At 53.4% G+C, this 15,336-nt stretch overlaps 1 protein-coding gene across 1 annotated transcript in view; it reads right to left on the minus strand.

Moving 5' to 3' along the window:
- The window catches only part of ksr1a (kinase suppressor of ras 1a), a 15,205-nt gene extending 11,720 nt beyond the window's left edge, over window positions 1-3,485 (minus strand). Inside the window, 5 exon segments of the mRNA XM_067256702.1 lie at window positions 2,524-2,570; window positions 2,572-2,678; window positions 2,681-2,902; window positions 2,905-2,997; window positions 3,362-3,485. Of these exon segments, the coding sequence (XP_067112803.1) occupies window positions 2,524-2,570; window positions 2,572-2,678; window positions 2,681-2,902; window positions 2,905-2,997; window positions 3,362-3,470 (578 nt within the window). The 5' untranslated portion in view covers window positions 3,471-3,485.
- Window positions 3,486-15,336: the final 11,851 nt, after the last annotated feature.

The raw sequence follows: 15,336 nt of genomic DNA on the forward strand, positions 1-15,336 counted from the left end.
CCACCCTCCATCCTAGATCAACTCAGCCCAGCTAAGCGCAGCCAAAGACAGGCCACGCCACGGGGCATAGACTCCTCTGTCTGGCACTGGTCAGAAATAGAGAGATGGAGAGAGACAGACAGGGAGAGAGACAGACAGGGAGAGAGACAGACAGGGAGAGAGACAGACAGACAAGTAGAAGTTATGCATCTGACTTGCCCTCCTTTGAGCATCAGGTCTGGGAAATGCTTCCTGTTCTGACATGACTCATAATCTCTGGGAATCTGTAGAGGATTACTGAGGCCAAACACAGTACAACCATGGAGCAACCAGCAAGATCAAAAAGTACATTAGGAATCATTTGATGCTGGAATATTTTTGTTTCCCCCCCTACACCTGGAAAGGTGCAATTGAAAAGGACTTGTGAATTTGTTCATTCTTTAAGGGGGGGGGGGGGGGTAACAGTCTTTTAAGGGGGGGGGGGGGTAACAGTCTTTTAGGGGGGGGGGGGGTAACAGTCTTAGGGGGGGGGGGTAACAGTCTTTAAGGGGGGGGGGTAACAGTCTTTTAAGGGGGGGGGGGTAACAGTCTTTTAAGGGGGGGGGGGGGTAACAGTCTTTTAAGGGGGGGGGTTAACAGTCTTTTAAGGGGGGGGGTAACAGTCTTTTAAGGGGGGGGGTAACAGTCTTTTAAGGGGGGGGGGTAACAGTCTTTTAAGGGGGGGGGTAACAGTCTTTTAGGGGGGGGGTAACAGTCTTTTAAGGGGGGGGGTAACAGTCTTTTAGGGGGGGTAACAGTCTTTTAGGGGGGGGGGGTAAGAGTCTTTTAGGGGGGGGGGTAACAGTCTTTTAGGGGGGGGGGTAACAGTCTTTTAGGGGGGGGGGGTAACAGTCTTTTAGGGGGGGGTAACAGTCTTTTAGGGGGGGGGTAACAGTCTTTTAGGGGGGGGGGTAACAGTCTTTTAGGGGGGGGGTAACAGTCTTTTAGGGGGGGGGGGGTAACAGTCTTTTAGGGGGGGGGGTAACAGTCTTTTAGGGGGGGGGTAACAGTCTTTTAGGGGGGGGGGGTAACAGTCTTTTAGGGGCGGGGGGGGGGTAACAGGTCTTTTAGGGGGGGGGGGTAACAGTCTTTTAGGGGGGGGGGGGTAACAGTCTTTTAGGGGGGGGGTAACAGGCCACACTGAGGTTAGGGTGAGGCTTACATTTGCTAGAACCCTCTCTGAACCATCTCTGTATCTTCCCTCCACTCCAAACCCGAGTGTTGCACTCGGGTTTGGAGTGGACGGAAAGATCACTTATGGTTGCAAAAAAAAGAAAAAAGAAAAAAAGACATCAGAATGACCCCCTAGGTCTCCTGTGGGCCGTCAGAATGACTCCCTAGGTCTCCTGTGGGCCGTCAGAATGACTCCCTAGGTCTCCTGTGGGCCGTCAGAATGACTCCCTAGGTCTCCTGTGGGCCGTCAGAATGACTCCCTAGGTCTCCTGTGGGCCGTCAGAATGACTCCCTAGGTCTCCTGTGGGCCGTCAGAATGACTCCCTAGGTCTTGAAGTGAAATCGAAGCCTCCCCACCTGATGTGCCCCCAGGAGGCAGTCAGGAGGGGCACCTTTTCTCCCCGACTTTTTCTTTTCCTACCTTTTTTCCCCACCTTTGATTACCCCCTAACTCTGACTAGGAAGGTGCCACATGCATGAAACGTACTCTGGTTACTCATATTATTCCCCTCAATGTACAGTAAGAATAATTTGATGCTGGGATATACAGAACAGAAATGACATGGAGGGGGGGTGCATTTCGGGGCAGGGCTGGTGTGTCGTGCCAAGAAATGCACCCCCTGCTAACTCTAACTCTGACTAGGAAGGTGGCACATGCATGAAACTTAGAGAGAAAGAGTTGCGTCAACACAGTGTCAGGAAGCTAGGTGGTCACGTGGTTCATATGTCAGGAAACAGTTCCAAACAAAGCTGCGCGGGAGATCTAAATGAAAGAAAAGACTCAACGAAGCCACTGCGGCCATATTGGAAAAAAATATGTCTAATTGAAGGCGATGGAGTTGACTCTCAACTCTCTCTCTATGGCTCTGAGCTGAACCAGCCTCACACACATATACAGTCATCCAGAACCAGCCTCACACTGATATATATCCAATCGATCCACCCCAGTATCACATAGGGATGCAGTGATTAACCAACTTTACTATTAACTGCGATTTAAAACGTCTAGGTTTTGTAACCGTAAAGACACAGAGTGTTTCTGTTCTCACTTAAAAGTGACAGTTCTGGAGAATTACGAAAAAGCCCTGATTCCCCTTCAGCCCGCCGGCGCCAAATGATAACGTTTTCTCCTGTTGCTAGGTTGAGCTGCTACTAGTTTGTGACTTATCAACACACTAATGTTGTGAAATAATATCGTAATATCAAAATCTATAATCGATGCATCCCTACTATCAAATCCCTCTGTAGGCCCCCGACTCCCCCCCCCCCCCCGGTCAACGATCTGGCTCACATCTGACAGCTCATACAACAGGAAGACAGGAAGTGACGTACTTGCTGGTGGGCGGGTCCTCGATGCGGTTGCCCAGCTGTGATTCGTGGGCTCTTGCTGCGGGTGAGGGTGATGTTGGGTAGCAGCTGCAGGACCTTGCGGGAGGGCGGCGGGGGGGTGCAGGGGGGTTTTAGCCTGTGACGCCTCCTGGAGGGCGAGTGGCGGGGGGCGTGGAGGGAGCGTGTCCCTGGAGCCAGCCAGCGCGGGCCGCAGACATGGGGAAGGGGTCCGTGAGGGGGGTGTCTGAGTAAAGGTAGGCCCCCTCTGGGAGTGGGGCTGTGGAGACGGAGGCAGGTCGAGCGGGGGCACAGGCGGAGCAGGGGGTGGAAGGGGTGGAGGGGGTGGTGGAGGGCCGGGCCAGGGGGGAGGGGCTGTGGGGCGGAGCGGGCACCCCAGGGGGTCCATGGGAAGCAGAGAGCCGCTGTCTCTACGGGGGGGCTCAGACAGCCAGGGGCCCCCATCCTCCCTCAGCTCTCCTCCTGGAGGACACACACACACAGAGGACACACACACACAGAGGACACACACACACACAGAGGGTTAAACACACCATCAGGGATACACATACCAGGTGACACCTCGTTCCCTACTCTCCGCCCTGGGCCTCCCCCAGACCAGGGCCTCTCCTTGAGGTCCACCTCCAGACCAGGGCCTCTCTCCTGGAGGTCCTCCCCCAGACCAGGGCCTCTCTCCTGGAGGTCCTCCCCCAGACCAGGGCCTCTCTCCTGGAGGTCCTCCCCCAGACCAGGGCCTCTCTCCTGGAGGTCCACCCCCAGACCAGGGCCTCTCTCCTAGAGGTCCACCCCCAGACCAGGGCCTCTCTCCTGGAGGTCCACCCACCTGACTCAGTGGCAGTCTTCAGGCAGGAGAGGGCAGCACTGAGCCGGCCGCACTCCTCGGAGCTGGAGCCTAGCCTCCTCATGGTCTCTCTGACCTGGGAGCCCGGCATCTGCAGCAGGGCGTCCAGGGACAGCTGGACTGGCACCGCCTGGGAGAGAGAGGGGGAGGGAGGGGAAGAGGGGGAGGGAGGGGGTGAGCTGAGCTGAGCTGAGCTGGGCCACAAGAATATATATTCCATACGTACACAACATTCACTCGGGCCTGGCTCATCCTGCTCTCCACCAGCACTAATCCCGGCCATGTGGAGGAGTTCTACCAACCCGGCAGGTAACGTGACTTCACAGACACCCACACATACACCCACACATACACCCACACATACACCCACACATACACACACACTCAGACACCAGCTAAGCCCCACACCTGAGCCCTTTATCTGGTTAAAAGTTCACAATGCTAAAGAGGAAGAGGTGGGGCTGCTGTCGTCACATGCGCTGTGATCAGCACTCCTGTGTAACTCTCCCTAACCCATCCTCTTCCTCCACCCCTTCATCCTATAAAGCAGGACTGAACCCATACTCCTGCCCCTTCATCTGCTACACGAGAGCATCTGCTATATTAACAAAGACAAACTAAGAATGCGTTTCCTGAAGTGGCCCTTGTTCTAGAGGTCCTGGCCCCTCAGCTGGTGCTGCATGTAAGGTATAGGAGCAGGTATAGGAGCAGGCCCCCCCCCTCGGAAACCTTCCAGAACGTGTCACTGAGAGGCCTTAGCATGAGAAACACACTGACCCGCATCACGCTGACTGTCCCACATCCACAGAGAGTCAGGTTACAGAACATTATGTAAGAGCTGCTTACTTCATGAACAAAAACAGAGCAAGTCTACTGCTGGCTGGGTGAGTACAGCCCCTCACCTGGAGGGGGGGGGGGGGGCTCTGGTGGGATATATAACTGAGAACCATGGCTGTCTTCTCTGAGTGACCTTGTGGTGGAACTAGGATGCTCTGTGATCACACTCACACACTCACACACACACACACACTCACACAAAGAACCAGGGATGTGTTCCCGGGCCGCAGCCCTGTCTAGGGTTAGGGTTATGCTGTCTAGAGTTAGGGTTATCCTGTCTAGCTGGCTGGAGGTCCTGTCTGTGGTGGTTACCATGGTCTCATCAGCTTGTCTGATCCAAGACCAAATCATTCAGCACAACAATCATGATATACAGCCATACTAGAACATTCAGACAGACAACACACACACACACAGATACATGCACACACACAGACAGGCACCCAAGCAAAGTGGTTCATCTCTGACATCCAGAGTCCCTGGCCTGGTCACTGCTGCCTCCACCCTGTCTCTCCCCTGCCTCTCCCCTGCCTCCACCCTGCAGCCACCCTGCCTCTCCCCAGCCTCTCCCCAGCCTCCACCTTGCCTCTCCCCTGCCTCTCCCCTGCCTCAACCCTGCCTCTCCCCTGCCTCTCCCCAACCTCCACCCTGCCTCTCCCCTGCCTCTCCCCAGCCTCAACCCTGCCTCAACCCTGCCTCTCCCCTGCCTCCACCCTGCCTCTCCCCTGCCTCTCCCCAACCTCCACCCTGCCTCTCCCCTGCCTCTCCCCAGCCAGACCTGGACTCCTGGGGGCTCTCCAGGGAGGGTGACTGGACAGGTCAGCCTGAAGAGACTCCAGAGGACAGCAGAGCCCTACAGACCAGCATCAGACCAGCTGCAGAGCCCTGCAGACCAGCATCAGACCAGCTGCAGAGCCCTGCAGACCAGCAGCAGAACCAGCAGCAGACCAGCTGCAGAGCCCTGCAGACCAGCATCAGACCAGCTGCAGAGCCTGCAGACCAGCAGCAGAACCAGCAGCAGACCAGCTGCAGACCAGCTGCAGAGCCCTGCAGACCAGCTGCAGAACCAGCAGCAGACCAGCTGCAGAGCCCTGCAGACCAGCTACAGAGCCCTGCAGACCAGCATCAGACCAGCTGCAGAGCCCTGCAGACCAGCAGCAGAACCAGCAGCAGACCAGCTGCAGAGCCCTGCAGACCAGCAGCAGAACCAGCAGCAGACCAGCTGCAGAGCCCTACAGACCAGCAGCAGACCAGCAGCAGAACCAGCAGCAGACCAGCAGCAGAACCAGCAACAGACCAGAAGCAGAACCAGCAGCAGAACCAGCATCAGACCAGCTGCAGAGCCCTACAGACCAGCAGCAGAACCAGCAGCAGACCAGCAGCAGACCAGCTGCAGAGCCCTACAGACCAGCAGCAGAACCAGCAGCAAAACCAGCAGCAGAGCCCTGCAGACCAGCAGCAGAACCAGCAGCAAAACCAGCAGCAAAACCAGCAGCAGAGCCCTGCAGAGCAGCAGCAGAGCCCTGCAGACCAGCAGCAGACCAGCTGCAGACCAGCAGCAGAACCAGCAGCACGTACCTGGATGAGCTCCGTCCGCAGGTTGATGGTGCGGAGCCAGTCCCCCAGCCTGGGGAAGCTGTCCAGCCCCACCGGACGCTCCTGCTCCGGAACCTTCCGCTTACACTGCAGCTGCTTGCAGATGTACTTCATAAGCTTCACCTGCAGGGGGCGGCAGAGCACACAGCAGAGGGGAGGGGGGTTAGAGGGGCTGGAGGGGGGGGCAGGGAGGTTAGGGGCGCTGGGAGCAGGTCTAATGCCTGTCAGATACAACACACTCCTCTGTAGACAGACAGACAGCAACGCAGGAACTTACACAACATAGAACACTCACACACTCACACATGCACAGCAGATCAACTCTCACCATCTACTATCTATCTTATCCCAGAATTATCCAGAGAGGCTAATCTGACACTTAAATTATTCCAGTCACACAAACACACATGTCGTCCTCCTCCACACAGCCAGACCATCACCCACACAGACATCTAACAGGATTCTTATTTTAACCCTCTTTTTAGTTGCTTTAGCCTCCAGCAGCAGGGCTGTCAAACAGATATAAATAGCTGTTATTATGGGATGGGAACAGCCACCGAGGGCATCTGCACTGCTGGCATGGCAACCAAGTGTCATTGGAACATTTCAGTCGCTGTGGGCGGGACACTGTGACATCACAGCCCTGGAACACACCGAGTTCACAGTGAGGCTAGCAGACAAACACACAAACACTGCCCCCCCCCACCACCACCAGCCCTCACCTGTACCGACCTCACACTCACACACACACCACACCAACCCCCCTCCTCCACCCACCACAAACAGAGGTTTGGCTGCAGCGAGGCGGGGTCTCGCCACTCAAGATAAACCAAAGACTTATGATCTCTCTTTTTCCAACTCAAAGGAACAGACATGAAGAGGAAATTAATAGGTGTCAAGACATGACTTGTAGATCCCTGACCAGTTTCATTCTGACTGGCAGAAGAAGGCAAGAGAGAGACACCTTAAACTCCTCCACAAACATTACGAGAACACCTACGTTCCTGCCCACCGGCCCCCCATCCCTCCCCACCAGGCTCCCCATGTCCCCCTCCGGCCCCCTCCAGCCCCCCGCCCAGGCCCCCTCCTGTGAGTAGCTCTTGCTAGCAGGGCTGTGGTGTTAGTTTGCTGAGGCCAGCGCTGCTCTGCTGTGTCGTATTGTGTGTCTCCTTATCTCACCTCCATCACTGAGTGTCCATTACACGCTGTGTCCCCGGGCCAACCGAACCACCAGCCCACACTCAGGAGCAACACAAGCATCCAGCAGTCTTTCCTCAGCTCATTCACTCCCTCTCCCACACACAAACACACACACCAAGCAGCTCACAGAAAGGCCTTGCAGAGTCAAGCACACTCTCAGAGAGAAAGTGTGGCCTTGGGTTGTGAGAGACAGCCTGGCAGGAACCAACAAAAGCCTATCCAGTGAGAGAGAGAGAGAGAGAGAGAGAGAGAGAGAGAGAGAGAGAGAGAGAGAGAGAGAGAGAGAGAGAGAGAGAGAGAGAGAGAGAGAGAGACCACACAGAGAGAGAGACAGAGAGAGAGACAGAGAGAGAGACAGAGAGACCACACAGAGAGAGAGACAGAGAGAGAGACAGAGAGAGAGACAGAGAGACCACACAGAGAGAGAGACAGAGAGAGATACGGAGAGAAAGACCCCCCCGAACGCCCGCCTCAATGAACCGGACAGCTATGGCACTTCCTTATCTGTGTGGAACTCAGGGTTTTAGGGTCGATTCAGCCCCGCTCTATTTACCACAACACCTCTGGACTTTGACCGCTATTTTAGGTACATGCAGTTGAGCAGCCAATGAAAGGATCTGGTACTGTGGGTGGAGTGATGAGCAGTTTCCAGAACCCCAGCCTTCCAGAACCACAGCCTTCCAGAACCCAGCCTTCCAGAACCACAGCCTTCCAGAACCCCAGCCTTCCAGAACCCCAGCCTTCCAGAACCCAGCCTTCCAGAACCCCAGCCTTCCAGAACCCCAGCCTTCCAGAACCACAGCCTTCCAGAACCACAGCCTTCCAGAACCACAGCCTTCCAGAACCACAGCCTTCCAGAACCCCAGCGTGCTGAAAGATGAGGCTGGTATTCATACAGACAACGATCCGGGATTACTTTCCTAGTCTAACACTAACCCTAGTCTAACCCTAACCCCTAGTCTAACCCTAACCCCTAGTCTAACCCTAACCCCTAGCCTAACCCCTAGTCTAACCCTAACCCCTAGTCTAACCCTAACCCCTAGTCTAACCCTAACCCCTAGTCTAACACTAACCCTAGTCTAACCCTAACCCTAGTCTAACCCTAACTCTAACCCTAGTCTAACCCTAACCCCTAGTCTAACACTAACCCTAGTCTAACCCTAACCCCTAGTCTAACACTAACCCTAGTCTAACCCTAACCCTAGTCTAACCCTAACCCTAGTCTAACCCTAACCCCTAGTCTAACGCTAACCCTAGTCTAACCCTAACTCTAACCCTAGTCTAACCCTAACTCTAACCCTAGTCTGACCCTAACCCTAGTCTAACCCTAACTCTAACCCTAGTCTAACCCTAACATTAGTCTAGGAAAAAAAAGTATCTTAGTCTCTTTCAGTAAGACTGACACTGCAGGTTAGCACCTACTCTGCTTAAAGGGTGACACACACACACACACCCACACACACACACACACACACACAAAGACACCCACAGACACACACACACACCCACACACACACGTACACAAAGAGACACCGACCCACACAGACACACACACACACACACCCACACACACACACACACAGAGACACCGACCCACACACACACACACACACACACACACAGACACAGACACACACACACACACACACACAGAGACACCGACCCACACAGACACACACACACACACACCCACACACACACGTACACACAGACACCAACCCTGTGTGTTTGGTGAGGCTGGGCGTGAAAGACATTTGTATCACACACACACACGGGCACACAGGCGCACACACGGGCACACACAGGCACACAAACACACACACACACACAGGCACACACACAGAAGATCACACAGGCAGTGCAGTGAACAATACACTAGTGCAGGAGTGACGTCAGGTTGCCTAGCAACCCCACAGAGCCGTCAGCAGTGTTGAGTGGGATTTTCCCAGAGAGGTGAAACACCACAACACAGAACACCTGCTGAAATGTCACCCCCCACACACACACATGCAGATACACACACACACACACACACACACACCTCAACTGTTGCACTATCCTTCATTAGACCACCATTTGATTTTCACTTCCTGGACTTCACACAAACACTAAAGGTGTTTTGTTTCTTTAAAAAAGCCAACCATTACCAGCTCGTCAGGTTGTTCATCTGAGAGACGCCACACCTCACACCTTCACCCCACCCCTCCACCCCACCACCCCTCCACACCTCCACCCTTCCACCCCACCACCCCTCCACACCTCCACACCTCCACCCCTCCACCCCACCACACTTCCACACCTTCACCCCACCACACCTCCACCCCTCCACCCCTCCACCCCACCACCCCACCACCCCTCCACACATCCACCCCACCACACCTCCACCCCTCCACCCCTCCACACCTCCACCCTTCCACCCCACCACCCCTCCACACCTCCACCCCTCCACCCCACCACACTTCCACACCTTCACCCCACCACACCTCCACCCCTCCACCCCACCACCCCACCACCCCTCCACACATCCACCCCACCACACCTCCACCCCTCCACCCCTCCACACCTCCACACCTCCACCCCACCACACCTCCACACCTCCACCCCTCCACACCTCCACACCCCACCACACCTCCACCCCACCACACCTCCACACCTCCACCCCACCACACCTCCATACCTCCACACCTCCACACCTCCACCCCACCACACCTCCACCCCTCCACCCCTCCACCCCTCCCCGGGACAGGCCTCTGCGGGACAGACAGGTGAAGGGGCGCCAGAAAACACACTAACTCTGGCATCTCTGAGATAAGAGTCACAACCAGACGGTCTGTACCGGGCAGGTCTGTACCAGGCAGGTCTGTACCGGGCAGGTCTGTACCGGGCAGGTCTGTACCGGGCAGGTCTGTACCGGGCAGGTCTGTACCAGACGGTCTGTACCGGGCAGGTCTGTACCGGGCAGGTCTGTACCAGGCAGGTCTGTACCAGGCAGGTCTGTACCGGGCAGGTCTGTACCGGGCAGGTCTGTACCGGGCAGGTCTGTACCGGGCAGGTCTGTACCGGGCAGGTCTGTGTATCGGAGTAACCGATACACAGACCGTGTATCTGTGTATCTGCCCATCGTAGACAGTAGCTGTCTGTCTGTCTCACTCTCTCTCTGTGTCTGTCTGTCTGTCTCACTCTCTCTGTGTCTGTCTGTCTGTGTGTCTCAATGTGTCTCTCCCTCTGTCTGTATGTCTGTCTCACTCTCTGTGTCTGTCTGTCTGTCTCACTGTGTCTCTCTGTCTTTCTGTCTGTTTCTCTCTCACATAACTTCAGTAGGCACATGGAAACAGTGGATAAGCCACTGTGCTAACAAGTATGTGAGAAAGACTAACATCTCTGCTGACTGAGACACAGACACAGAGAGCAGTGAAGTGAAGCCCAGCTGTAGAGTCTAGCTGGGTCATGACTGCATCCACCACATCCTGCATGAGCCCGCAGGCCCTCCACCCTCTCATCCACCCATGACCTCCTCACAGAGAACGCTCAGAGAGTTGTCCTTAACACACCGGCACCGTGGCCTTCAGAGGAAGCTGGGACTGGATCCAGAGGTCAGCGTTCACATCAAGCCCAGGTGACCCTTCGTCAACCAATCCCCTTCACAGAATCACTGTCCTCGGAGTTAACGGAAGGGAAGGAGGGAGGGAGTCCACTAAGAACCATTTTAACAGGCAGTTTCTAAAAACACTAGCATTGTGATGCAGCTCTGTCCATCGAAGGCAATTTTCTTCTTCCCTTCACCCCCACCCCCTAAAAAAGAGAGTCGTCCTTTACAATCACACAACACTTCCTCCTATGGTGGCAGAAGCACACACAGTGGTTGCCATGTCATAGGAGGAAGCCCTGCTGATTGGCTGATTCTCCCCTCCCTTTTCCTCCCGCTTGCCTCTCTCTCTCTCTCTCTCTCTCTCTCTCTCTATCTCTCAGACTCTTTGCGCGTCATTTGATTTTCTTATTTAACAACCAACCCTGAAAATGCGTAGGAGGAAAGAAGTCTAAATATAGACCCAGCCACGAGCGAGCAGAAAACTCAGCCCAACATCATGAGAAGACAAAACAACAATGCTCTTCCAAGATGTTCAGGCTGGATCACCTGTGCTGGCGATGTGAGAGCAGCACTCATCCAAAAGATTAACAGAAAGAGAATTAATCACCAGGATCATCAACATACACTGAATGAGGATCCCGGCTCAGTGTAAAGCAGAGATCTAGACTGTGCTCTGGTCTGGCTGGTGTGAAACGCGGTCTGAACGCAGTCACGCTGAGGGGAGCAGGGCTGCTGAGGGTGTCCGTCATCTCCCCTGCTCCCCTCAGACCAGCGCTCCAGCAGGAACACGGACACAGGGAGAGAGACAGGAGGGTCTACACACACAAATACACTCTCACACCAATAGTTTTGTATGTGGGAGAAAGAGGGAGAGAGATAGAAAGAGATAGAGGAAGAGAGAGGGAGAGACAGAGAGAGTGAGACAGAGAGAGATGGTGAGAGAGAGAGGTGCCACACGTCAGGGATAAGCCTGTGGAAACTGAAGTACCTTACTACCTTGCAGTCCTCCACTTGAAGAGCAGAGCACTATTATCTCCTCACTGGGAAGGATCTGTAAAGAACCTGCCCTCAAGTGGAATAACAAAGCTCTTTCAGTGAGAATCTAATATGAGTTCAAGCCTCTCTTGGTCTCTGGAAGCAACAGCCATGTTTGCACTCTGAGTGTGACAGCCCTGCTTTCCCTCAGGAATCAGAGTGCTTCGGTCATTTACTTGTATCAAGACAACTGATATTTTCCACTGGTCGTGAAGCACAGTTGAGATATACTCCTGCTCTGCTGAGAGAGACACATTGAGGCACGCTTGATGGATTTTTGTCGGCTAGACTTTCAAGCCCATGACACAAGGCCTCATAGCTAGGAGCCCTCCTTCTTCCACAACTGTCTCTACAAACCTCTTGTGAGAGATGGGATCAACACCACTGCAGAATGTTATGATACCAGGCTTCTGTACCCTTCTGTACCAGGGGAGTCACACTCTAGGACTCGACCTGGTATGTAGGTTTAGTAAAAGTACCAACAGTACCAGAACGCTAACAAGTTAGCTGACTTCGACGTTTTGAGTCTGTATGATAGTCTGGAGTCCAGAAAACCGCAGAGAGAAGGAAGAAGTGAAAGTATCGGTTGGATTGGCGCTAAAGCTAGGAGCGGACACGTACAGCCCTTTTTAGCATCCTTCATATGACACAAGTTCTCTCGTTGCCTCCCCCCCCCCCCCCCCCCCAACTCAGTGTTTCAGCTAAATCACTGCCGAGCGAACTCGAGACCCGATTGGTATCCTGTTTTCCTTCTAATATTTCTATATTAATAGATGTCGGAAAGGAAGGTAGAAGATAAGGCCTTTCGAGATCGGTTACAATTCAGCCGTTCCAAACAATATCTCCGAGTCGGCTGCATATACAGGGCTATAGCTACCATTCATGTAGCCTACAGGCCTTCGCAGTCCCTCTGCGGAAATCATTACTAGTTCGTCAGAATGATCTGCACACATCTCAACAATGAATTACACACCGGTGCAAGAGCTTTAATGGCAGTGCAAGTACACACGTCAATTAATAGACATTTGCTGAGAGTTATGCAGGAACTACTAGTATTGACATGAGATTCATTTCCATCAAATGTTATTATATAGGCAAATTTGATTTGCCCCTCAACTGGATTTGCCTGATGCAGAAACACAAAATCGTGAACCAAGACGAAATTATAGACAGACCCAGTTTGAAAGCTTAGAATGAGTGGAATTGGACCCGTTTGATGTAAACTGCACACAATAGTGCTGCAAACAAAATATCCGGGGGTCCATGCCAAATATTTCACCTAGAGAAAGAGGTCAGAATGAGATCAAGCGTCCGGAGGGGCGTCTATATTTAGCCAAAGCAGAAATATGGAAGCCCTCCATGCAGGGTTATATTCTTGAAATAACCATTAATCCATTGCATCGCGCAAGGCTACAGCAAAGAACTGCAGTGAATTGTGCAAAATAGGCTCACTCACTCATATGGAGCCTCGCTATAAGCACCAAGGCGGACATATAGGCTACATGACTCTGCAAATTGGACGCCCGTATTTATGCCTTTTATTACCTCCAAAGTACGGATTTCTTGTTGTGTAAGGTCGTTGGATGCGGCGCATTTGGTCCGGAGCCCCTGTAAACTGGAGATGGAGATTTCAATCATGTTCTGGATGAGTTCGCATTGATGTAGCGCGGCCATCGCTGCGCCACCGCCGCTACCCCTCTCCGAATGCTCATCACTCTCGACCATCTTTCCACCGTTATCAGTCACACTATCCATTCCTCGGCATTTGGGCTCCGCTTTTAGGGCTTGAGTCAAACTGTGAATGTTGAAATGCACATGCAACGGCGACACGATATAACGGAACTTAACGAATGTCCCGGTTGAAATCTCCCAAATAACTCAATAATTGTATTGGGGGGGAAATGAAAACGATGCTCGCTGATGATAATATCCTAGAACAAGGCAGTGCAAAGTCCGGTAGTGCTAGGGCTGTGTGTTCTGTCCGTTTAGCCGAGAGGCTTGGTCTCTCGGTCTCTCTCTCTCTCTCTCTTTCGCTCTCTCTCTCTCTCTCTCTCTCTCTCTCTCTCTCTCTCTCTCTGACAGCAGAGCCTTTCTGCCGTCTGTCAGCTGTTGGAAACATCATGGGGCGCGTTGCAATTTGGGAAATGAAGTTCTTGTGCAGTGGACATCCGCTTATTTAAAGCACACAAGGCTATGGTCGGCTAGCGTTTCACTTCAGGCTCATCGCTATGTCTGCAGGTTGGAGGCCTACGTTGTACTCGCCTGATCAAATCGGATATTAGCGTAATGCATTGTTAAGACATCTGAGTATTAATAAACTATAGATTCTTTGTTCTGATGCTCTACTGAAGACTGTCTGAGTCGGTGTGACTTTGCAGGCAGACGAGGGTGGCAGAGTCAGACAAGAGAGGAACCGTTCAGTTCTGCTGCTATAAACAAACACACACACACACACACAGTCCCTGGAAAGCTTCATATCCCACCTCCCCCTCCATCACCCCTCCCCCTCCATCACCCTGGTCTCAGGTTAGAGGCAGATCAGGACCATGGAGAGCTGGGGTGTGTGTTTAACTGCACATGTGTGTGTGTGGGAGGGCAGCGCAGGTCTTGCCAATCAAGCTATCATGAACGAGGCTCACCGTGGTGTTGAGGGTGAGATGTTCCCTCTTATTATACACCATGATTACCACTTGAGTCTGAGTCACACGTTTAGTCCTCTACCACCCCCCTACCCCCCTCGCCACCAACACAACCCCCCACCATCTGTTGTCAGTCTGTCAGGCTCTGTGGGCTGAGGGGAAGGGAGAGGGTACCTCTGGTCCTGCTCAGCAGAGCTCCGGGTGCAGCAGTCCTGGTCAGAAGGTGTGGCGCGGTCAGGCCTGCAGGGATAGGGAGGTGGTGGAGGTGTGGAGAGGGAGCACAGCATGTTGATGTGACTGATCATGTTGCGTTAGACAAAGGCACGTCCAGGGAGGTTCCTGCTGTGGGTTAACACTGGTGACAGGCTTGGACCAGAGGGACGCTTTAAGCCTCTAGTGCATACAGTAAGCCGTTCCGATGGGGTGCATATAGCCGTAGCATCTGCTCAAGACTATTGTACTCAGGCTACCAAAACAATCATCAAAAAAGAAGCCGTCTTAAAGTTCCAACATTAGAAACTATAACAATACAAGTTGTGTTTATCATTACAAAATATGTTTAGTTGGAAAAACCTTCATTGAATTCAATCAATCCATCAGCTCTCAGTTTCCCATCATGAGTTACACAAAAACACACATCATCAACAGTTGCAAATAAAAATATTGGCCAATATTTACCAGATGTCGAACTGGCTGAGCACTTGGTGGAGATTCAGTCTGAGAGCATCAGGCTGGAGAGAGGAGCATTAGGCTGGAGAGAGGAGCATCAGGCTGGAGAGAGGAGCATCAGGCTGGAGAGAGGAGCATCAGGCTGTAGAGAGGAGCATCAGGCTGGAGAGAGGAGCATCAGGCTGGAGAGAGGAGCATCAGGCTGGAGAGAGGAGCATCAGGCTGGAGAGAGGAGGAGGTGCTTCAGGCTGGAGAGAGGAGGAGGTGCATCAGGCTGGAGAGAGGAGGAGGTGCATCAGGCTGGAGAGAGAAGGAGGAGCATCAGGCTGGAGAGAGGAGGAGGTGCATCAGGCTGGAGAGAGGAGGAGGTGCATCAGGCTGGAGAGAGGAGG

Source organism: Osmerus mordax, chromosome 19 (assembly GCF_038355195.1).
Source record: "Osmerus mordax isolate fOsmMor3 chromosome 19, fOsmMor3.pri, whole genome shotgun sequence".
Taxonomy (NCBI): Eukaryota; Metazoa; Chordata; class Actinopteri; order Osmeriformes; family Osmeridae; genus Osmerus; species Osmerus mordax.